Source organism: Oncorhynchus clarkii, chromosome 1 (genome assembly GCF_045791955.1).
Source record: "Oncorhynchus clarkii lewisi isolate Uvic-CL-2024 chromosome 1, UVic_Ocla_1.0, whole genome shotgun sequence".
Taxonomy (NCBI): domain Eukaryota; kingdom Metazoa; phylum Chordata; class Actinopteri; order Salmoniformes; family Salmonidae; genus Oncorhynchus; species Oncorhynchus clarkii.
Window position 1 is genome coordinate 34,794,506 of NC_092147.1, and position 23,900 is coordinate 34,818,405.

Below are 23,900 nucleotides of genomic sequence, written 5' to 3' on the forward strand. Positions count from 1 at the left end.
AGCTAAATGTGGATTGCACTTTGAAAAAAAGATGCACATTAAGGGAAAAATATATATTTTCGTTTGACAGAATATGCAAATTAACTGTCATTTTGTTAAAATAGTCTGTTTGGGTTTGTTTTGTTTTTTTACATTTCAGATAACATTATTTACATATCTAATGATGTTTTGATAAGAATTAGGTTGATAGTTTGCTATGATTGTTGCTTTTTCCAATAGTTTTTTATTGGTGTCAAAATGACCCATTAGTAATACATGTAAAATATGTTGGTAGTATGAGGGTTAAAAGGTCCAATGTAGCTGTTATTATCTTTACATCAAATCATTTCTCGGTAACAATTAAATAACTTACTGTGATGGTATTTTTTTTTAAATCATTTTAATTAAAAACAAAAATATCTTAGTAGCAAAGAGTGTTTCTCAAGTAAGAACTTTGCTAGGACTGTCTGGGAGTGGTCTGAGTAGGGAAGGAAATAACAGAAAACTAACTGTTATTGGCAGAGAGGTTTGGAACTCTAATTTGTATTGGTCTATTATACAACTTGTTTGGGTCCTGGATGCTGATTGGATGAACAGCGTTCCAAGCCGCAGTTACAGTGCATTCAGACCCCTGAACTTTTTCCATATTTTGTTACATCACAGCCTAATTCTAAAATGTTAAAAAAAAAAAAACATTATTCCCTCAATCTACACACACTACCCCATAATGACAAAGAGAAAACAGTTTTTTTTTCTTTTTTCGCAAATGTATTCTAAATAAACAGAAATAGCTTATTTACATAAGTATTCAGACTCTTTGCTATGAGACACGAAATTGAGCTCAGGTGCATCCTGTTTCCATTGATCAACCTTGAGGTTTTTCTACCACTTGAAGTCCAACTGTCGTAAATTCAATTGCACTGGTGTAAAGTACTTAAGTAAAATGACTTTAAAGTACTGCTTAAGTAGTTTTTTGGGGTTATCTGTACTTTACTATTTATATTTTTGACAACTTTTACTTCACTTCATTCCTGAAGAAAACAATGTACTTTTTTACTCCATGCATTTTCCCTGACACCCAAAAGTACTCGTTACATTTTGAATGTTTAGAAGGACAGGAAAATGGTCCAATTCACACACTTACTTAAGAGAACGTCCCTCGTCATCCCTACTACCTCTATTCTGGCGGACTCACTAAACAGTGTACCCCTGGCTGTGTGCCCTTGGCTATTCGTATATACAGTTGAAGTGGGAAGTTTACATAACCTTAGGTTGGAGTCATAACTCGTGTTTCAACCACTCCACAAATTTCTTGTTAACAAACTATCGTTTTGGCAAGTCGGTTAGGACATCTACTTTGTGCACTACCCAAGTAATTGTTCCAACAATTGTTTATAGACAGATAATTTCACTTATAATTCACTGTATCACAATTCCAGTGGGTCAGATGTTTGAATACACTAAGTTGACTGTGCCTTTAAACAGCTTGGAAAATTCCCAAAAATTATATCATGGCTTTACAAGCTTCTGATTGGCTAATTGACATCATTTGAGTCAATTGGAGGTGTACCTGTGGATGTATTTCAAGGCCTACCTTCAAACTCGGTGCCTCTTTGCTTGACATCATGGGAAAATCAAAAGAAATCAGCCAAGACCTCAGAAAAAATATTGTAGACCTCCACAAGGCTGGTTCATCTGAAGGTACCATGTTCATCTTTACAAACAATAGTACGCAAGTATAAACACCATGGGACCACGCAGCCATCATACCACTCAGGAAGGAAACGCGTTCTGTCTCCTAGAGATGAATGTACTTTGGTGCGCAAAGTGCAAATCAATCCCAGAACAGCAGCAAAGGACCTTGTGAAGATGCTGGAAGAAACAGGTACAGAAGTATCTATATCCACCATAAAACGAGTCCAATATTGACATAACCTGATAGGCCGCTCAGCAAGGATGAAGCCACTGCTCCAAAATCTCCATTAAAAAAGTCAGACTACAGTTTGCAACTGCACATGGGAACAAAGATCGTACTTTTTGGAGAAATGTCCTCTGGTCTGAAACAAAAATAGAACTGTTTGGCCATAATGACTATCGTTATGTTTGGAGGAAAAAAGGGGGAGGCTTGCAAGCTGAAGAACACCATCCCAATCATGAATTACGGGGGTGGCAGCATCATGTTGTGCGGGTGCTTTGCTGCAGGAGGGACTGGTGCACTTCACAAAATAGATGGCATCATGAGGCAGGACAATTATGTGGATATATTGAAGCAACATTTCAAGACATCAGTCAGGAATTTAAAGCTTGGTTGCAAATGGGTCTTCCAAATGAACAATGACCACAAGCATACTTCCAAAGTTGTGGCAAAATGACTTAAGGACAACAAAGTCAAGGTATTGGAGTGGCCATCACAAAGCCCTGACCTCAATCCTATAGAAAATTTGTGGGCCGAATTGAAAAAGCATGTGTGAGCAAAGAGGCCTACAAACCTGACTCAGTTGCAACAGTTCTGACAGGAGGAATTAGCCAAAATTCACCCAACTTATTGTGGGAAGCTTGTGGAAGGCTACCTGAAACGTTTGACCCAAGTTAAACAATTTGAAGACAATGCTACCAAGTACTGATTTGAGTGTATGTAAACTTCTGGCCCACTGGGAATGTAATGAAATAAATAAAAGCTGAAATAAATTAAAATAAAAGTGGCGATACTAACTGACCTAAGACAGGGAATTTTTACTAGGATTAAATGTCAGGAATTGTGAAAAACTGAGTTTAAATGTATGTAAACTTCTGACTTCAACTGTATATATACACAATAAAATAGTGCCATCTGGTTTGCTTAATGTAAGGAATTTGAAATGTATACTTTTACTTTTGATACTTAAGTATATTTAAACCCAAATAATTTTACTCAAATAGTATTTTACTGGGTGACTTTCACTTGAGTCATGATCTATTAAGGTATCTTTACTTTTACTCAAGTATGACAATTGGGTACATTCCCCACCACTGTTCAATTGATTGGACATGATTTGGAAAGGCACACACACACACCTGTCTATATAAAGTCCCACAGTTGACATTGCATGTCAGAGCAAAAACCAAGCCATGAGGTCGAAGGAATTGTCCGTAGAGCTCAGAGACAGGATTGTGTCGAGACACAGATCTGGGGAACGGTACCAAAAAAACTTCTCAGCATTGAAGGTCCCCAAGAACACAGTGGCCTCCATCACCAAAGAAGTTCGGAACCACAAAGACTCTTCCTAGAGCTGGCCGCCCGGCCAAACTGAGCAATCGGGGGAGAGTTCCTAATGTCCAGCGGTCAAGGAAAGCGAATGTACAAATACCTTCCCCCTCTAGCTCTTCCTCTGTACAATGTGGTCCTTACAGAACTGGTGGCTAAGTGAGTTTCCCAAAGTTCAGCCCCCATAGCCAATACATCTTATTTCCCAAGCACGCTAACTACCAGCCCTCTGGCATTCAGCTTCTGAGCAGCAGAACAAAGTCCCAATCAGTCAGATTCAGAAGCCCAAAGACATGGCCTCCAGACCCGGTGTCCAAGCTATGTGGAAGCTATGTGATCAGCCCACCCACCATCCCATCTAAAGGGAAAACAGTCCCAAACATTGTCTCAGAGCAACATGTCAAAGTCCCTGTTAAACAAGGGGCAAAAGATGTGGCTTACAAACCCTGTGGCTTTGGAAATTACATGAATTATGTTGACTCCTCTTTTGGAGCTAATAGAGTTGACTCCAGCAGTTTTGATGTCCATAATGAACAAGCTGCCCAAATCCATCAGCCCAGCAAAGTATCACAAAGCCATATCCTTCACCATCCTTATATCGTTAAAGGCCATGTGAGTGCCTCAGAAGTTGATTTAATTGAACCTTTAACTAGGCAAGTCAGTTAAGAACAAATATTTATCTACAGTGACGGCCTACACCGGGCCAAACCCAGACAACGCTGGGCCATTTGTGCACCGCCCTATGGGACTCCAAATGATGTCCGGTTGTGATACAGCCTGGATTCGAACCAGGGTGTCTATGACGACGCCTCTAGCACTGAGATGAAGTGCCTTAGACCACTGCACCACTCAACCAGCCATCCCATTACCCAAGCTGTCGAGTCAAGGGAAGATATCCTTACTCGGAAACAGACAAAACAAACTGCAAATGCATCCAACAAGTTCATGCTGCAAGAGCTCTGATAGGTTGGAGGGTGTCCTCTGGAAGTTGTCATAATTGAGCCTCTAAGATTTTGTATTGAAGTCAATGTGACCAGAGGACGTAAACTAACTGTCTTCCGTTTACACAATGGTGCTACCCTACAGAGCTGTTGAGGCTACTGTAGACCTTCCTTGACAAGTGTTTTAAGCAGTTATTTGGTGACGTGAATATATTTAGTATAATTTTATCTAAAAATGATCAATTTAATGTTTCACTATTTGTAAGAAATTCACTGAGGATGGTCCTCCCCTTCCTCCTCTGAGGAGCCTTCACTGCGCTTGACAAATGTCTTTCTGCTTAAATCAACTGTTATGCTCCTACATGGTCTGACTTTGACAATACAATCAATATGTGTGATCTCACTGCGTTTGGTTTGTGGAAAGAGTTGTATTAGAATGAAAACATGAATAATATTTTGCTATGTGGGGGGGAGCATTCACAAACCTTTCCCCTTCCTCTTGGTCAGAGAAACCCAGACAGTGCCATAATAATATGCTGGCTTTGAACCACTTACCAGCTTCAACACTAGAGGGCATAGATTGCACATCGTATTTTACTGGAAATAAAGGAACCTCAACTTTTCATTTATAACAAGCTCAAACAATGAGGCATGGAGAGATGGAGGCAGTCACCTTTAAAATAAAACATATTTACTCACAAATGTAAAACAAACAAAACAAATCTATACATTAAGAAGGCCAAAACTGGGTTGAAACAAGAAACAGTTGAATAATCCAAAATAAATATTTCCTGAATAACTGTAGCAGATAAGCTTTACACAAGGGGATGCTACCGTTGGTACTGATTAAAAACACACATCCATCTTCCCGTCTCTGCTCTTAAACACAAAAGCCTGGGAGAAGAGATAGTTTTGGGTCTGACACGGAGTCTCTCGACATCAGAATTTTGCAGCATTTGTACAGACCAGAGAGGTCTAACTCCAGTCCCAGAGAAATTCTGGGTGTGCAGGCTTTTGTTCCAGACCAGCACTGACACACCTATCTAAAAAAAAAAATATATATTTATCCAGTCTTCCCCCTAGATTACTTTCCAGGTGGGGCGCAAAGGCCCCCAAAGCCACATCCAGGCCTTTTGGCACCTAAATTGTTGAGACAGGGACAACTATACAGGGGGGAGGGGGGAAACTATGGGTAGGGGAAACACTGAACCAGTCATGGTCTTCAATCACGGTTACCTGAACTATGTGCTGGGAGTTGGAGAAACCTAGTACAATGCAGCCTATACTTCAAATCAGCCTCAGCTCATGTCTTATGAGATCAATGCTAAAAAAATCCCATTTGGATGATGTGAATGCTGTTGGATCAGGGAAAACCCCATTGACATTTATTGAGTCATACAAACAAGAGATCAGTGACAGTAGTCTCCCTCGCTCCTCTGTAAACGGTCTACGGTGTGTGACACACCAGCACCAGGGGTCCATAACTCCAGTCCTCTCAGGTCTGACCTGGCTCAGTCTCATTCAACAGCTGTATGATTTTATAGGAAGCCTGAGATGAGCTGGTTGTCATCTTTCTTATCTCAGTGCTTTAAACAAACAATTCAAGTCACGGAATGTTTCAGCCTATAATTTATTTAAGCAGTCTGCAGGGAGTACTCGTTCCGCTTGAAAGCGTTAAGCTGCTAGTGCACACATTTCAGATATACCTAACTTGACCTTTGATTCCCAGGTGTAAATCAGGTACTGATTGATAGTTTAAGAGGGCAAGACTTGACAGTCGAAGACTGGAGCTGTGTATCCCTGTACTGGTGTCAACAAGGCATTCAAATTGTGTGCATCAAGTAACTTCAAAGTACCGTAACGATTGGCCAGCCTCTCCAGATTGTCTCCTCCACAAGATGTGTTAGCCCACTCTGTTAAAGCCTAGGTATTAGGTTGGGGAGCAATTGCAAGTCTTCAGCTCTCAGGCAAGTTTACGCATCATGCAAGTGTGGTTCACCAAACCAACTCCATTACATATATGCACAGCACACCACGCAGGGGCAGTTAGTTGGGTGAGGTGTTGGAGGGCATATTACTGACACATTCTCCTTGCTTGAAAGGTTTTGGCAGTGGGTTTCAGTTAAGGGGCTTCGCCTAGAACAGGAGAAAGTGGACAACATGTTCTCAGGAGAGAGAAAGACACAGTGGAAGTGGAGCGCTGCCTCTTTAAATACAGCCTAAAATTACAGCCTAAGTGAAGGAGGAGTGGGAGGGGAGGGAGAGGTGGCCCGAGTCTCAATACTATTAAATGGCTTCCTCTCCACCTCACCTCCTTCCTTCCTTTATGATCACTGATCGGTAGATAATTGGATAGATTTCCAATGGCTGTAGGGGACCTTACTGAAGTGAACGTTTATGATGGTTTGGTTGAGGTTTGGAGTGGAGAAGTAGGACACAGATTGGGTGGAAATTGGCAGAAGGGGTGAAGGGCAGGGTGGTGTTTGAAGGCACGGGCAGGCCTGGGCAGATTGATTAAGTCTGGTTGGGGTGTGGAGGTAAGAGGGTGGAGGTTTGAAAGTAGGATGTATGTTTGGTGGCATGATTAAGGAGAACTGGGGATTAGGAAGATTGGAGGAGCTGGAGGTTAAAGGAGTCAAGGTTGGGAAAAATCAAGTTGGAGTTGGAGGTTAAATTAATAATATAGGTAAGAGAGGTTGTGTCGGGATTTGAGGTTCGGTATGGGAGTCTACAAGAGGACACGGGCCACCTGGGCTCGGACCTCGCCGTCGGGGTGAGAGAGCAGCTGGATCAGTTTGCTTTGGAGCTGGGAGGACTCATCCAGCAGGACCCGGTACAGGCCATCCTGTCTCCTCCTCAGAGCCTCCGCCACCTGGGCAGAAGGCCTCCAGGCCTTCAAGTTCCCTGCAAACATCAGCAGCCGCAGGAGAACCGCCGAGCTGGTCCGCACGTCAAACAGCAGCACCACAGCGGCTGGAGCCTGGGAAGGACGCAGAGAGCAACAACACAGCTCAAGTCAAGTTTAGAGCTCTAAACAATAATGACACAGCAGGACCATGGAGGCTGGCACATCAGGGGAATACTAAAGGAAGACAGAGTCTGGATCATGAGACTAGGTATGATATGTACACACCCAAAGACCCAGGTGCTGAACTGAGCAGTTCAAAGAGAACAGATCTGATTTGTGACTAGATTGTTAATTTAGCCTACATTTAAGCTTGAACGATCATTGTAATACGAGGCCCTATCAGAGTTGATGACCATGTGTGTCTGTTTTGTCTGTAAATGTATTTGTATGTCAGTCTTACCTGAGCTTGCACTATGTCATCCATCATATCAGGATTGGAGGATAAATTCACAAGCACTTTTAAAACTTGGATCTGTAAAGAAAAAGTAGGAATACATTATTCAATCATAACTGGGATTTACACTGAATTACATTTGGGTTGAGTTCCAATATACACAAGCTATACAACAGTCCATAAATGGCTCCTACTGTACCTGTAACACTTGATTGCTAACAACGAGCAGAGAAAGGAGGAGGGTGATGGACCCCCTGAGTAGCTGGTGGTGGTCATCTGTGACGGACAGGTTGGTCAGCAGCCGGAGGGCAGCCATCTGGAGGTCAGAGTTCACCGGAGACATCTCGATTAGTTCCAGCACCTGGGCCACGTACACCTGACAGACAGAGGACAGAAACGTTGATTGTTAAACTGAAGAAATTGATGTAGTTAAAAACCCTCTCCTCTTTGAAGAGAAGGTTAGGTATTGAATGGAGTATTGAGTATAGAAACGCTTAAGGATGGAAGGTCTTAAAAGGCCACAAACAGTCAAAATCACGTTTTTCATGAGAATGCTGACCAAAGTATGATGACCAAAGTATGAAAAATGACTGTTGCTTCTACATTGATAAAGTGTGATCATAAAGTTACTGGTCCCCTCCCCCATGTCAAACACTTTGATTCCAGAGGAGAGATAGGGTGACATCACCCTAACTCTCTCATTTTAACACACCAATGGTAACATGATATTCTCTTACCTACTTTAAATAAGTACTGCATTGTAAGCAACATCAGAGAATGCATTTTTGCAGTAGAGTGTGGTTTATATAGCTACTCTACTGGTGCCAAAATTTGACTACAGGGCACAGGTTTCAAAATCATTCCAATGTAGGGTATCAGCAAATATAACTGAAAGTTTACCATATTCATCTATGGCAAAGTTACTTATATGTTTCCCCTTTCACCTGTGTCTGGTGTTAGCTAGTTACTGGCTAGCTAGGTCTTCACCTGTGTCTGGTGTTAGCTAGTTACTGGCTAGCTAGGTCTTCACCTGTGTCTGGTGTTAGCTAGTTACTGGCTAGCTAGGTCTTCACCTGTGTCTGGTGTTAGCTAGTTACTGGCTAGCTAGGTCTTCACCTGTGTCTGGTGTTAGCTAGTTACTGGCTAGCTAGGTCTTCACCTGTGTCTGGTGTTAGCTAGTTACTGGCTAGCTAGGTCTTCAGCTAGCATGGAACAAAGGGAGGAGGGGGGGTTGTTCAAGTCAACACATCCATCAGTGCTGCGTCACAAGAGACATGGCAAATGGGAGAAGTATAAAACATTTGACATCACTGATGCAATTTGAATGTTGTTTGAGTTGCTTTGTATATCACCAAATTTGCTTGAGATGATTTCACTGCAACACTGCATCCATAAGAATGGTGCCAAAGGAGATGGCTGCCGTTTTACGATCCCGTAACCAATTGTGCTGTTGTGTATGTTTTTTTTGCGTTATTTGTAAGTTATTTTGTACATAATGTTTCTGCCACCGTGTCTTATGACCAAAAAGAGCTTCTAGATAACAGGACAGCTATTACTCACTCCGTACTGGAGGAATAATATTTCTTCAACGAGACGGAAGGGAAGGATTTACTTCAGACGCCCGACAAAGCCCTAATCCCCGTCATTTACAGGAGAAAGAGACGGAGGTAATGTGGACAAAGGTCTGGGTGCCTTGTAAGGATCTGTCTCCGTGAGGGTAATCTACCTTCACCATCGGTCCTATTAGCCAATGTACAATCAATCTATAATAAAATAGACTAACTACGATCAAGTATATCCTACTAACGGGACATTAACTGTAATATCTTATTTTTCCCCGAGTCGCGGCTGAACGACGACATGAATAACATACAGCTGGCAGGTTGTAAGCTTCTTCGGCATGATAGAACAATGGCCTCGGGTAAGACAAGGGGTGGCGTTCTACGTATATTTGTAAACAACCGCTGGTGCACGAAATCTAAGGAAGTCTCAAGGTTTTGCTCGCCTGAGGCAGAGTATCTCATCATAAGCTGTAGACCACACTAGTTTGAATGAGTAATCGGAATGGCCGATTTCAAGTTTCCATAACAATCGGAAATCGGAATCTTTGGACACAGACTTTATTTAACTAGGCAAGTCAGTAAAGAACACATTCTTATTTTCAATGACGGCCTAGGAACGGTGGGTTAACTGCCTTGTTCAGGTGGCAGAACAACAGATTTTTATCTTGTCAGCTCCGGGATTCAATCTTGCAACCTTACAGTTAACTAGTCCAACGCTCTAAACACCTGCCTCTCATTGCACTCCACAAGGAGCCTGCCTGTTACACGAATGCAGTAGAAGCCAAGGTAAGTTGCTAGCTAGCATTACATTTATCTTATAAAAAACTAATCAATCAATCAATCATAATCACTAGTTAACTACACATGGTTGATGATATTACTAGTTTATCTAGTGTGTCCGGAGTTGCATATAAATCGATGCAACGCAGGGGGATGATTTAAGAAAAGCGCATTTGCGAAAAAAGCACAATCGTTGCACGACTGTACCTAACCATAAACACCAATGTCTTTCTTAAAATCAATACACAGAAGCATATATTTTTAAACCTGCATATTTAGCTAAAAGAAATCCAGGTTAGCAGGCAATATTAACCAGGTGAAATTGTGTCACTTCTCTTGCGTTCATTGCATGCAGAGTCAGGGTATATGCAACAGTTTGGGCAGCCTGGCTCATTGTGAACTAATTTGCCAGAATTGTACATAATTATGACATAACATTGAAGGTTGTACAATGTAACGGGAATATTTAGACTTAGGGATGCCACCCGTTAGATAAAATACAGAACGGTTCCGTATTTCACTGAAATAATAAACTTTTTGTTTTCGAAATGATAGTTTCCGGATTCGACCATATTAATGACCTACGGCTCGTATTTCTGTGTGTAATCATGTTATAACCAAGTATGATTTGATAGAGCAGTCTGACTGAGTGATGGTAGGCAGCAGCAGGCTCGTAAGCATTCATTCAAACAGCACTTTCGTGCGTTTTGCCAGCAGCTCTTCATTGGGCTGTTTATGGCTTCAAGCCGATCAACTCCCGAGATTAGGCTGGTGTAACCGATGTGAAATGGCTAGCTAGTTAGCGGGGTGCAGCTTTTGTGGAGCGATGTGTAATGCTGCTTCGAGGCTGGCTGTTGTCGATGTGTTCCTGGTTCGAGCCCAGGTAGAGACGAGGGGAGGGACGGAAGCTATACTGTTACACTGGCAATACTAAAGGGCCTATAAGAACATCCAATAGTCGAAGGTATATGAAATACAAATGGTATAGAGAGAAATAGTCCTATAAATACTATATTAACTACAACCTAAATTCTCTTACCTTGGAATATTGAAGTATCATGTTAAAAGGAACCACCAACTTTCATATGTTCTGAGCAAGGAACTTAAACATTAGCTTTCTTACATGGCACATATTGCACTTTTACTTTCTTCTCCAACACTTTGTTTTTGCATTATTTAAACCAAATTGAACATGTTTCATTATTTATTTGAGGCTTAATATAAATGTATCAATAAAAATCTATTAAGTTAAAATAAGTGTTAATTCAGTATTGTTGTAATTGTCATTATTATAAATAAATAATAATCGGTATCGACGTTGAAAATCATAAATCGGTCGACCTCTATTTACCAAGAGTTTATCTGTATTTTTTGTAACTGTCCATTTACCACCACAAACCACTGCTGGCACTAAGACAGCACTCAATGAGCTGTATACGGCTATAAGCAAACAGGAAACCGCTCATCCAGAGGCCAGCGCTCCTAGTAGCCGGGGACTTTAATGCAGGGAGACTCAAATCCGTTTAACCTCATTTGTACCAGCATCTTAAATGTGCAACCGGGGGGGGGGGGGGGGGGGGCTATAGACCACCTTCACGCCACACAAAGAGACGCGTGCAAAGCTCTCTCCCTCCATTTGGCAAATCTGGCCATAATTATATCCTCCTAATTCCTGCTTACAAGCAAAAACTAAAGCAGGAAGTAGATTGTAAACTGTCATGGTCAAAACATATTGATGCGGTAGTAGCTAAGATGGGGAGAAGTCTGTCTATAATAAAGCGATGCTCTGCCTTCTTAACAACACAATCAACAAGGCAGGTCCTACAGGCCATAGTTTTGTCGCACCTTGACTACTGTTCAGTCGTGTAGTCAGGTGCCACAAAAAAGGACTTAGGAAAATTGCAATTGGCTCAGAACAGGGCAGCACGGCTGGCCCTTGGATGTACACAGAGAGCAAATATTAATAGCATGTCAATCTCTCCTGGCTGAAAGTGGAGGAGAGATTGACTTCAACACTACTTTTATTTATGAGAGGTATTGACATGTTGAATGCACCGAGCTGTCCGTCAGTTTGGTGCACCCATGTCCGACAGCTCAGACCACATGCATACCCCTTAAGACATGCCACCAGAGGTCTCTTCACAGTCCCCCAGAACAGACTATGGGAGGCACACAGTACTACATAGAGCCATGACTACATGGAACTCTATTACACATCAAGTATCTGACGCAAGCAGTAAAATTAGATTTTAAAAAAACAAAAAAACAGTTGAAACACCTTATGGAACAGAGCGGGGACTGAAGCAACACAAACATTGGCACAGACACATGCATACACACACACACAGGATAACATACGCACTATACATACACATGGATTTAGTACTGTAGATATGGTAGTGGTGGAGTAGGAGCCTGCGGGCACACAGTGTGTTGGGAAATCTGCGAATGTATTGTAATGTTTTAAAATTGTATAAACTGCCTTAATTTTGCTGGACCCCAGGATGGGGATCCATAATAAATACAAATACATCCAAGCCACAAGACTCCTGAACTGCTAATCAAATGCCCCCCACCTCCCCTTTTACACTAGCGCTACTCTGTTTAAAAAATAAATAAAATCTATGCACAGTCACCTTAATAACTCTACCTACATGTACATATTACCTCAATTACCTCGAACTAACCGATGCCTCCGAACATTGACTCTGTACCAGTACCCCCTGCATATAGCCTTGCTATTGTTATTTTACTGCGGCTGTTTGAGTACGTTACATTTATTTATATTTTTTACTTAACACTTTCTCTTAACTTCTTAAAGCATTGTTGGTTAAGGGCTTGTAAGTAGGCATTTCACTGTAAGGTCTACCTGTTCTATTCGGTGCATGTGACAAATCAAATGTTATTTGAAGTTGCTTGACAGCTGCATTTCAAAGAGCTTTCAGTCAAGGCAAGCTCATGAATATAAGCGCCCAGCCAACTCAGCCTGTCTTTTAAAACTTTTTGGTAGTTAGCCATGAGTGATTTCTCACTTTTTTTGCATTTCTATCCAAAACAAATATTATGGGTGATGTTTTAGACACTCAAAAGGCTATTTCACACTGGAATCAGAATGACTTTTCGGGACCTTTAATTCTAACCATCTTCGGATACTCAATTTTAAATGAATTAACTTCCTGAAGAACCAAAATGATTTGATTAGAATCTGCAATATGATAACTGCTAGCCATTTGGTAGGCTCTGTGAATTTTTACCTTATTTACCGCACGAAACTAGAACAAAACCAGACCATGATTTTTTTTGTTCTTCATGAAATGTAATACATAGAAGGATATTTTGGAGAAGGATTGTTTACATATACATTGACACTTGTATCTTAAAGCATAATTGAGAAATAATGAATTAAAGTTCCAACGTTTGTGACATTTTGGCATTAACCAGGCCCCCTTTCAAGACTCCATAATGAAAAAACAGTGTCATATGAAGCTTTACCATTTGCTCTGTAATACGAGTAGTATTTCTCACATGAATATGAAAAACAAACATGAATATTGAAAATATAAAATTTTTGAATTGGCCATTTAAAAAATATATACATTGTTGAACCTAATATACTCTACAGGTATATCAAAGTTCCAGAGTGGGATAGTTTTAAAGTTATGTCCCATTTCACGTAGAGAAATTGGCATAGTAGGAAATCATAGCCCTCCTGATTTGCACATCCTGCAAATCAGGGGTCTACGCTGATCTTTTATTTTTTACTCAGAGCCCGTGTACACCTAGGTTGAAAAATATAGGTGTACAAGAATCACCCATATTGCTGATACGCATCCATCCTTTCAGATGTACTATAAGTGCCTAGAGGGGTGATGTTTTACTTTGGAATCAAGTAAAAGACTAAAATAAATCTGGTGAGTTTTACCTTCAGTTGCTCTTGATTCCTAAGGTTCATGCTCAGGTTATTCAAGGCATTTAGAGTCTGCACTCTGACTTCTGGCACAGGATCTGACAGGAAGCCAGCTATGACGTGAAGGCCCCCAAACTCACGGATGAGATCCTGGGAGGGAGAGGGGGTAGAAAATTAAGTTGGCTTGTATGTGCAATACTCAGACAGGGCTCAATGATTAAACATGGGTATTTGAATCCCTTAACATATGGTACATTTCAGAAATATTACACCAATTGAATATAACAAGAAAATACAGATCTGCCAATAAAGAGTAATGACAATGCTAGAAAGCCAAACATGTGAATTGGAAAATTATAATTTGAAACCTTTTCACAGTAGTTTGAATTGAGGCAACAGACAAGCTTTAGAGAAGCCTGTCTCACCTGGTTTACAGTGAAGGCAGCAGTATTTCCTAAAGTGATGAGGATCTGGGCTCTGTCAGAGGGGTTGGGGCTGCCCTGAAGAAGTGACAGGAGCATCTTCAGGTGTTGTGGCTCCAGGCTTCCAGGTGATCTAGAGATGATGTCACCTGAGGAAGAGAAGCAATGTCTTAAACTGGCCAAATGCTTGTAGACAATAGGACATACAGTACTCTTCCCATGAATCACTAGTTACTCAAGCTAGCTGGCAAGTTCGCTGTTTGTCAACAGCAAAACAAGATCATGCGGTCAACAATGCTAGCTAGTCACCTAGCTGACTAGCAGCAACCTTTTCAACACATATGTAAGCTGCATGTTAGCTAGCTAGCGGACAAAACATGCCAATCGAGGTTAAGAATAATGATTTATGCTCAACCACGGCACCGCACGAATTTACTAGTTACCTAGCTAAGTATACATAAGACGTTCTATAATCTACACGATCATTAATGATTTAAACAAACCGACTAGCTAGCTTAGCTAACTAAAGACTTGGTAACGCAACCTTGACAAAATGACAGTCTCAGTTGGCTGGCTAGTTTATTGACTAGCTAGCCAACGTTACCTCGCTAGCTAATGTTCTTACTTGATGCAACATCCACGGCCTGACTTTCGCCTCCACGAACCACATCCAACCCGGACACCTTAGCTAACAAGCTCCCTGGCTGCAGAACTAAACCACCGGGTGAGTTATTCTTGGGGCCATGACATTCGCTGTAGGCACTTTTTTTATTTTCCTTGAAGCTAGTTACACTGAGAAGTTTATAAATCCCGTAGGAGGCTCCAGCCCCGGCGACTATCCCAAGCAAAGCCTTCATACTACCGAACTTGGGTATGACACTGCCATCGCCCATGCTGGAAATTCAGTGAAACGCATGAACAGATATTCAAATACTAAATACAGATCTTTAAAGTGAATCATCTAGCCAAACTAAAGATTATGACGAATTTAACTCATTTTGCACACACGCTACGAGCTAGGTTGAAGATGACAATTTAGCTTGTCCGTACACTTTTCCCCCAATGGCCGCCCAGCTGCTTTCACGGGAGTTCCTTGTTCATGAGTTTCAAGTATGTGTTGTTGGCGATCCGGAGTATGAGGGAGTGGGTGTGTCGAAAGGAGTGGAGTATCTAAAATTGACTGTTAAGCTCACTTTACCACGAGAGTTTGGACTTCTGTTTATAAGCCAGAGGATGAGTCTGAGTCGTATTTCACTTAGTTTTACACAAACAATTGTACATTTTCAGGTATAATTGGGGAGGCAGGTAGCCTAGTGGTTAGAACGTTGAATCCCGGAGCTGACAAGCTAAAAATCTGTTGTTCTGCCCCTGAACAACGCAGTTAACCCACTGTTCCTAGGCCGTCATTGTAAATAAGTATTTGTTCTTAACTGACTTGCCTAGTTAAATAAAGGTAAAATAAATAAAATACAATCAGATAAGGGGTTCAAACTGTAGAACCCAGTTCTTACATTTGAATATAAAAATCGATTTTTATCAAACTATGCTACATTTTTATCTCTGGGACCCTCACGATTACTGAAAATAAGTACGCTATTTATCTTCAGAGGTGAATGTATCAAACCAGATGCCGTGATAATATATATTATATATCAATGATGTCGCTCTTGGATTACCTGATCCACCTCTACGCAGACGACACCATTCTGTATACATCTGGCCCTTCTTTGGACACTGTGTTAACTAACCTCCAAACGAGCTTCAATGCCATACAACACTCCTTCTGCGGCCTCCAATTGCTCTTAAACGCTATTAAAAACCAAATGCATGCTTTTTAACCGTTCGCTGCCCGCACCCGCCTGACTAGCATCACTACTCTGGACGGTTCTGACTTAGAATATGTGGACAACTACAAATACATAGGTGTCTGGCTAGACTGTAAACTCTCCTTCCAGACTCATGTTAAACATCTCCAATCCAAAATCAAATCTAGAATCGGCTTTCTATTTCACAACAAAGCCTCCTTGACTCACGCCGCCAAACTTACCCTAGTGAAACTGACTATCCTACCGATCCTCGACTTCGGTGATGTCATCTACAAAATAGCTTCCAAATACTCTACTCAGCAAACTGGATGCAGTCTATCACAGTGCCATCCGTTTTGTTACCAAAGCCCCTTATACCACCCACCACTGCGACCTGTATGCTCTTGTCGGCTGGCCCTCGCTACATATTCGTCGCCAGACCCACTGGCTCCAGGTCATCTATAAGTCTATGCTAGTGTAGCCGATGTGAAATGGCTAGCTAGTTAGCGGTGGTGCGCGCTAGTGGTGTTTCAGTCAGTGATGTTACTTGCTCTGAGACCTTGAAGTAATGGTTCCCCTTGCTCTGCAAGGGCCACAGCTTTTGTGGAGCGATGGGTAACAATGCTTCGAGGGTGACTGTTGTCTGTGTGCAGAGCGTCCCTGGTTCGCGCCCAGGTCGGGGCGATGGGACAGACTTAAAGTCTATACTGTTACACTAGGTAAAGCTCCGCCTTATCTCAGCTCACTGGTCACGATAACAACATCCACCCGTAGCACGCGCTCCTGCAGGTATATCACATTGGTCATCCAACACCTCCTTTGGCCGCCTTTCCTTCCAGTTCTCTGCTGCCAGTGGCTGGATCTAATTGCAAAAATCGCTGAAGCTGGAGACTTATATTTCCCTCACTAACTTTAAACATCAGCTATCTGAGCAGCTAACTGATCGCTGCAGCTGTACATCTGTAAATAGCCCACCCAATCTACCTACCTCATCCCATATAGGTTTTTATTTACTTTTCTGCTCTTATGCACACCAGTATCTCCACTTGCACATCATCATCTGCTCATTTATCACTCCAGTGTTAATCTGCTAAATTGTAATTACTTCTCTACTATGGCCTATTTATTGCCTACCTCCTCACGCCATTTGCACACACACTGTATATAGACTTTTTTTTCTATTGTGTTATTGACTGTACGCTTGTTTATACCATGTGTAACTCTGTGTTGTTCTTTGTGTCGCACTGCTTTGCTTTATCTTGGCCAGGTCGCAGTTGTAAATGAGAACTTGTTCTCAACTAGCCTACCTGGTTAAATAAAGGTGAAATGTAAAAAAAAATTAAAAATTAAGCGTTTTGTTGTTGTGCACTCTCCTTAAACATTAGCATGGCATTTTTTTTCACTGTAATAGCTACTGTAAATTGGATACTGCAGTTACATTAACAAGAATGTAAGCTTTCTGCCCATACCAGACATGTCTATGTCCTGGAAGGTTGGCTGTTACTTACAACGTCATTCTAGTCACATTACCGTACGTTAGCAACAACCGTCCCGGTGTAGGGACACTGATCCCGTAAAGGTTAATTGGCTTCAATGCACTGAGTCTTCACCAATGAGAGGCTTTGAAGCCACGGGTTGGTCAAATTGACAGTCTTCAGAAAAGCAGTCCTCCACAGGAATTAATGGCATTTTACAGTATTTCATTTAAAGGACAAAATTACATGTATTTTTGTTGTTGTAGTGGGGACAGTAACATTAGTACTTACAAAAAAATGATACTTTAAGGAAAATGTTTTGATATATTTTTTATTCAAAGTAAGTAATATAGCCAGTGCAAATTATTTGTCAACACAGGAAGTTTGCAAGCGGGTCCCATTCTGTTCTCTTATATACACAACGAGGCATGGCTTAACTTGAGTACAGAATGAGGCCTGCTTGCAAACTTCATGTGTTGACAAATATTTAGATAATTTTGCACTTCTAGCTAGCTATATTACCTATGGCTGTACCGTTTTTGGGGCATGGTCACATTAAGCCATGCCTCACTGTGTTTGGAGACTTCCCTGTACGGTTTACCTTTACCTAGTAACCAAGATTACATGTTGGCTAACTAAATTAATTCAGGGAAAATTGAAGAGGAAATCTCTTGAAAAGGGGGTAGCTGCCTCCCAATATGGCGACCGGAGTATGGACAAGTAGGTGTGTTGAAAATAATGTAGTGGGCGTGTGGAAAGTAGTGGGTGTGTCAAAAGTGCTCTGCTATAAGTTAGAGTTAGACAGTCTTGAGTGAGCGGTGTTTTTTTCTTCCGTTTCTTACCACACAACTACCATATATTGAGCTACCTATCTATGCTTTGAAAATGATGCCTGAAAAATGCTAATATCAGACCCATGTCTTGAATGGGATTTGTGCCACAAATGCTAAAAGCTTAGCATTTGGAAACAGTGCCAGCCACTGCCAGGAAAATGAAATGAAAGCATGGATTGCTCTCATACCTTGTACATATGCCACATTCACGTGTTAGTCGGAACTTGGACATTTAAGACTTGCTAACTGGTTGAACGTGGCACGTGTATAAATCAAATTGTATTAGTCACATGTGCCGAATACAACAGGTGAAATGCTTATTTACGAGCCCCTAACCAACAATGCAGTTTAAAAAAAACAAATACGGATAGATCTACACCGTTGGCGTGAAGAAAATACGCAGGAAAAGGGGCCACAGATCAGGCAGCCTTCTGAGAATCCATAGGCGAGCGAGTTAACTCCCACTGCCATCCGTTCTTCTTGCTAACGTGCAATCATTGAAAAATAAAATTGATGACCTACAATTAAGATTATCCTACCAACGGGACATCAAAAACTGTAACATCTTATGTTTCACCGAGACGTGGCTGAACAACGATACGGACAATATAGAGCTAGCGGAATTTTCCATGCACCGGCAGAACAGAGATGCTACCTCTGGTAAGACGATGGGTGGGGTTGTGTGTCTATTTGTCAATAACAGCTGGGGCGCGATGTCTAATATTAAAGAAGTCTCAAGATATTGTTCGCCTGAGGTAGAGTACCTTATGATAATCAATAGACCAAACTATCTACCAAGAGAGTTGTCATCTATGTTATTCATAGCATTCTATTTACGACCACAGAATGAAGCTGGCACTAAGACCGCTCTCAACCAACTCTATAAAGCCATAAGCAAAAAAGAAAATGCTCACCCAGAAGCGCTCCTAGTGGCCGGAGACTTTAATGCAGGCAAACTGAAATAATTTTTACCAAATTTGCAAACAGAGAAAAAAAATCCTAGACCACCTTTACTCCACACACAGAGATGCAAACAAAGCTCTCCCCCGCCCTCCATTTGGCAAATGTGACCATAATTCTATCTTCCTGATTACTGCTTACAAGCAAAAACTAAAGCAGGAAGTACTAGTGACTCACTCAATACGGTAGTGGTCAGATGACGCGGATGCTACACTACGGGACTGTTTTGCTAGCACAGCCTGGAATATGTTCCGGGATTCATCCATTGGCATTGAGGAGTACACCACCTCAGTCATCGGCTTCATCAATAAGTGTATCAACGACGTCGTCCCCACAGTGACTGTAAATACATATCCCAACCAGAAGCCATGGATTACAGGCAACATCTTCATCGAACTAAAGGCTAGAGCTGTCGCTTTCAAGAAGCGGGAGACTAATCCGGACTCTTATAAGAAATCCCGCTATGCTGTTAGATGAATCATCAAACAAGCAAAGCGTCAATACAGGATTAAGATTGAATCCTACTACACCGGCTCTGATGCTCGTCGGATGTGGCAGGGCTTGAAAACTATTATGGATTACAAAGGGAAAGTGACGCGAGCCTACTAGACTTTTATGCTCGCTTCGAGGCAAGTAACACTGAAGCATGCACGAGAGCACCAGCTGTTCTGGATGACTGTGTGATAATGCTCTCAGTAGCCGAAGTAAACAAAATCTTTAAACAGGTCAACATTCACAAAGCCGCTGGGCCAGACAGATTACCAGGATGTGTACTCTAAGCATGCGCTGACCAAGGGTTTTCACTGAAATTTTCAACCTCTCCCTGATCGAGTCTGTAATACCTACACGTTTCAAGCAGACCACCATAGTCCCTGTGCCCAAGGAAGCAAAGGTAACCTGCCTAAATGATTACCGCCCTGTGGTACTCACGTCAGTAGCCATGAAGTGCATTGAAAGGCTGACCATGGCTCACATCAACAGCATCCTCCCGGACACCCTAGACCTACTCCAATTTGCATACCGCCCCAACAGATCCACAGATGACGCAAATCTCAATCGCACTCCACACTGCCCTTGTGGACAAAAGGAACACCTACGTGAGAATGCTGTTCATTGACTACATCTCTACTACCATAGTGCCCATGAAGCTCATCACTAAGCTAAGGACTCTGGGACTAAACACCTCCCTCTGCAACTGGTTCCTGGACTTCCTGACGGGCCACCCCCAGGTGGTAAGAGTAGGCAACAACACGTCTGCCACGCTGATCCTTAGCACTGGGGACCCTCAGGGGTGTGTACTTAGTCCCCTCCTGTATTCCCTGTTCATCCACGACTGCGTGGCCAAACACGACTCCAACACCATCATTAAGTTTGCAGACGACACAACAGTGGTAGGCCTGATCACCGACAACGATGAGACGGCCTATAGGGAGGTGGTCAGAGAACTGGCAGTGTGTTGCCAGGACAACAACCTCTCCCTCAATGTGAGGAAGACTAAGGAGCTGATCGTGGACTACAGGAAAAGGCCGTCCGAACAGGCCCCCATTAACATCGACGGGGCTGTAATGGAGCGGGTCGAGAGTTTCAAGTTCCTTCGTGTCCACATCACCAACGAACTATCATGGTCCAAACACACCAAGACAGTCGTGAAGAGGGCACGACAAAACCTTTTCCCTCTCAGTTGACTAAGATGCACCATCGAGAGCATCCTGACCGGTTGCATCACTGCCTGGTATGGCAACTGTTCGGCATCTGAGCGTAAGGCACTACAGAGGGTAGTGCGAACGGCCCAGTAAATCACAGGGGCCAAGCTTCCTGCCATCCAGGACCTATACAATAGGTGGTGTCAGAGAAAGGCCCATAAAATTGTCAGAGACTCCAGTCACCCAAGTTATAGACTGTTTTCTCTGCTACCGCACGGCAAGCGGTAGCGGAGCGCCAAGTCTAGGACCAAAAGGCTCCTCCGCGGCTTCTATCCTCAAGCCATAAGACTGCTGAACAATTAATAAAATCGCCACCGGACAATTTACATTGACCCCCCCCACATCCCTTTTTGTACACTACTGCTACTCGCTGTTTATCTATGAATAGTCACTTCACCCCCACCTACATGTACAAATGACCTCAACTAACCTGTCCCCCGCACACTGACTCGGTACCGGTGCCCCCTGTCTATAGCCTCGTTATTCTTATTGTGTTACTTTTTATTATTACTTTTTATTTTTGTCTACTTGGTAAATATTTCCGTAACTCTTCTTGAACTGCACTGTTGGTTAACGTCTCTGGGATCGTTTGAGACGCTAGCGCCCCACCTCGCCAACAGCCAGTTAAAGTGCAGGGCACCAAATTCAAAACAACAGAAATCTCATAATTAAAATTCCTTAACCATACAAGTATTTTACACCATTTTAAAGATACACTTCTCGTTAATCCAACTACAATGTCCGATTTCAAAAAGGCTTTTCGGCGAAAGCAGAACATATCATTATATTAGGTCAGCAACTAGTCACAGAACGCATTCAGCCATTTTCCAACCAAAGAGAGGTGTCACAAAAAGCAGAAATATAGATCAAATTAATCACTAACCTTTGATGATCATCATCAGATGACACTCCCAGGACTCAATGTTATACAATACATGTATGTTTTGTGTAACAGCATTCTTCCTCCTCTTCTGAGGAGGAGTAGCGAGAAGGATCGGAGGACCAATGCGCAGCGTGGTAAGTGTCCATAACGTTTATTTTCAGACATAAACTGAACATTATGAAATACAAAACAATAAACGTGAACATGAACGAAACCGAAACAGTACCGTGTGGCAACAAACACTCACACGGAAACAAAAACCCCAACATAGAAAAACACACATAGACTGCCCACCCAACTCACGCCCTGACCAACTAAAACAAAGACAAAACAAAGGAACTATGGTCAGGACGTGACATTTTGTTCGATCAAGTTCAGATTTATATCCAAAAACCTCAGTTTACATTGGCGCCATGTTCAGAAATGCCTACAAAACATCTGGAGAAATTGCAGAGAGCCACAACAAATAACAGAAATACTCATCATAAACTTTGATGAAAGACACATGTTTTACATAGAATTAAAGATAAACTTGTTCTTAATGCAACCGCTGTGTCAGATTTCAAAAAAGCTTTACGGCAAAAGCATAATATTCAATCATCTGAGAACAGCGTTCAGCCACAAATGCAAGCCATACAGTTACCCGCCAAGTTGTGGAGTCAACAAAAGTCAGAAATAGCATTATAAATCTTCACTTACCTTTGCTGATCTTCGTCGGAATGCACTCCCAGGACTCCCACAAGAAATGTTTGTTTTGTTCGATTACGTCCATATTTATGTCCAAATACCTCAGTTTGGTTTAGTTTACTATTCCAAAGGCACAATGCGCGAGTGCAAAATCCAGACGAAAAGTCAAAAGAGTTCCATTACAGTTTGTAGAAACATGTCAAACGATGTTTACAATCAACCCTTAGGGTCTTTTTATAATAAATCTTCAATAATATTCCGACCGGACAATAGCGTAGTCATTACAGAGGAAAAAGAAGGAACTCAGCCTAGTCCACTTGTTGAAACAGCTCTTATTTGAGCCCCTTCCACAATAGAAGCCTCAAACACTTTCTAAAGACTGTTGACATCTGCTGGAAGCCTTGGGAAGTGCAATCTGGCCCCATAGACACAGCATATTGGATAGGCAATCACTTAAATTAAACTACAAACCTCAGATTTTTAAGGGCTTGTAAGTAAGCATTTCACGGTAAAGTCTACACTTGTAGTATTTGGCGCATGTGACAAAGTTTGATTTGATTAGATTTTGATTTGATAACAACCGAGATTAGCAGCGGTGTAAAGGGGAGGGGGGGGGGGGCAATATAAATGGTCTGGGAAGTCATTTGATTAGGTGTTCAGGAGTCTTATGGCTTGTGGGTAGGTCTACAACCAGTTACACTATACAACACTTAACAATACATTAATCGCACAATAACGGTGACAAAAGGTGCCCACAAACTGTTCCGGTCTACAGAAAGCTATCCCAACAGCAGTCCCAGCATTTTACCACTGCTACACCTGGCTGTCAGCGGAGCCTTGTCTGGCACCGAAACAGTTCATTCAGCCTCATTTACTGCCTTTAAAAAAAACATAGCTGATATGGCTGACTTGCTTAAACAGATGTGGTTTCTATTGACAATTGAGATGTACAAACTATGGCATAAGGGGACGACAAGCAGATAAGAGGATATTCTTAATTCCGATTAAGACATTATTAGGCTGGACGTAACAGTCAATATAACTACTTGTTTAGCACTTTTAAAATGTACAGCGACAGAATTCAGAACATGGGCCGTTCTTACAGTGCTACCTGTCCCAGACCTATTATTTGACCATGCTGGTCATTTATGAACATTTGAACATCTTGGCCATGTTCTGTTATAATCTCCACCCGGCACAGACAGAAGAGGACTGGCCAACCCTCATAGCCTGGTTCCTCTCTAGGTTTCTTCCTAGATTTTGGCCTTTCTAGGGAGTTTTTCCTAGCCAACGTGCTTCAACACCTGCATTGCTTGCTGTTTGGGGTTTTAGGCTGGGTTTCTGTACAGCACTTTGAGATATCAGCTGATGTACGAAGGGCTATATAAATACATTTGATTTGATTTGATTCTCCCTG

At 42.0% G+C, this 23,900-nt stretch overlaps 1 protein-coding gene across 1 annotated transcript; it reads right to left on the minus strand.

Moving 5' to 3' along the window:
• Positions 1-4,572: 4,572 nt before the first annotated feature.
• Positions 4,573-15,256, minus strand: LOC139406530 (armadillo repeat containing 10). The gene is made up of 6 exons (XM_071149213.1): positions 14,763-15,256; positions 14,141-14,286; positions 13,731-13,865; positions 7,666-7,842; positions 7,473-7,544; positions 4,573-7,144 (listed from the first exon to the last, which is right to left on the minus strand). Exons 1-6 carry the CDS (start codon positions 15,028-15,030, stop codon positions 6,893-6,895), a joined length of 1,050 nt encoding a protein of 349 aa, XP_071005314.1. The 5' UTR covers positions 15,031-15,256; the 3' UTR covers positions 4,573-6,892.
• Positions 15,257-23,900: the final 8,644 nt, after the last annotated feature.

Excerpts from the sequence above, each read along its gene's own strand:
- LOC139406530 (XM_071149213.1), bottom strand. The coding sequence starts at position 15,030 with ATGGGCGATGGCAGTGTCATACCCAAGTTCGGTAGTATGAAGGCTTTG. Across the intron at positions 14,287-14,762 it reads GGCCGTGGATGTTGCATCAA|GTGACATCATCTCTAGATCA; the intron begins GTAAGAACATTA and ends TCTCTTCCTCAG. Across the intron at positions 7,545-7,665 it reads TTAGCAATCAAGTGTTACAG|ATCCAAGTTTTAAAAGTGCT; the intron begins GTACAGTAGGAG and ends TTTTCTTTACAG.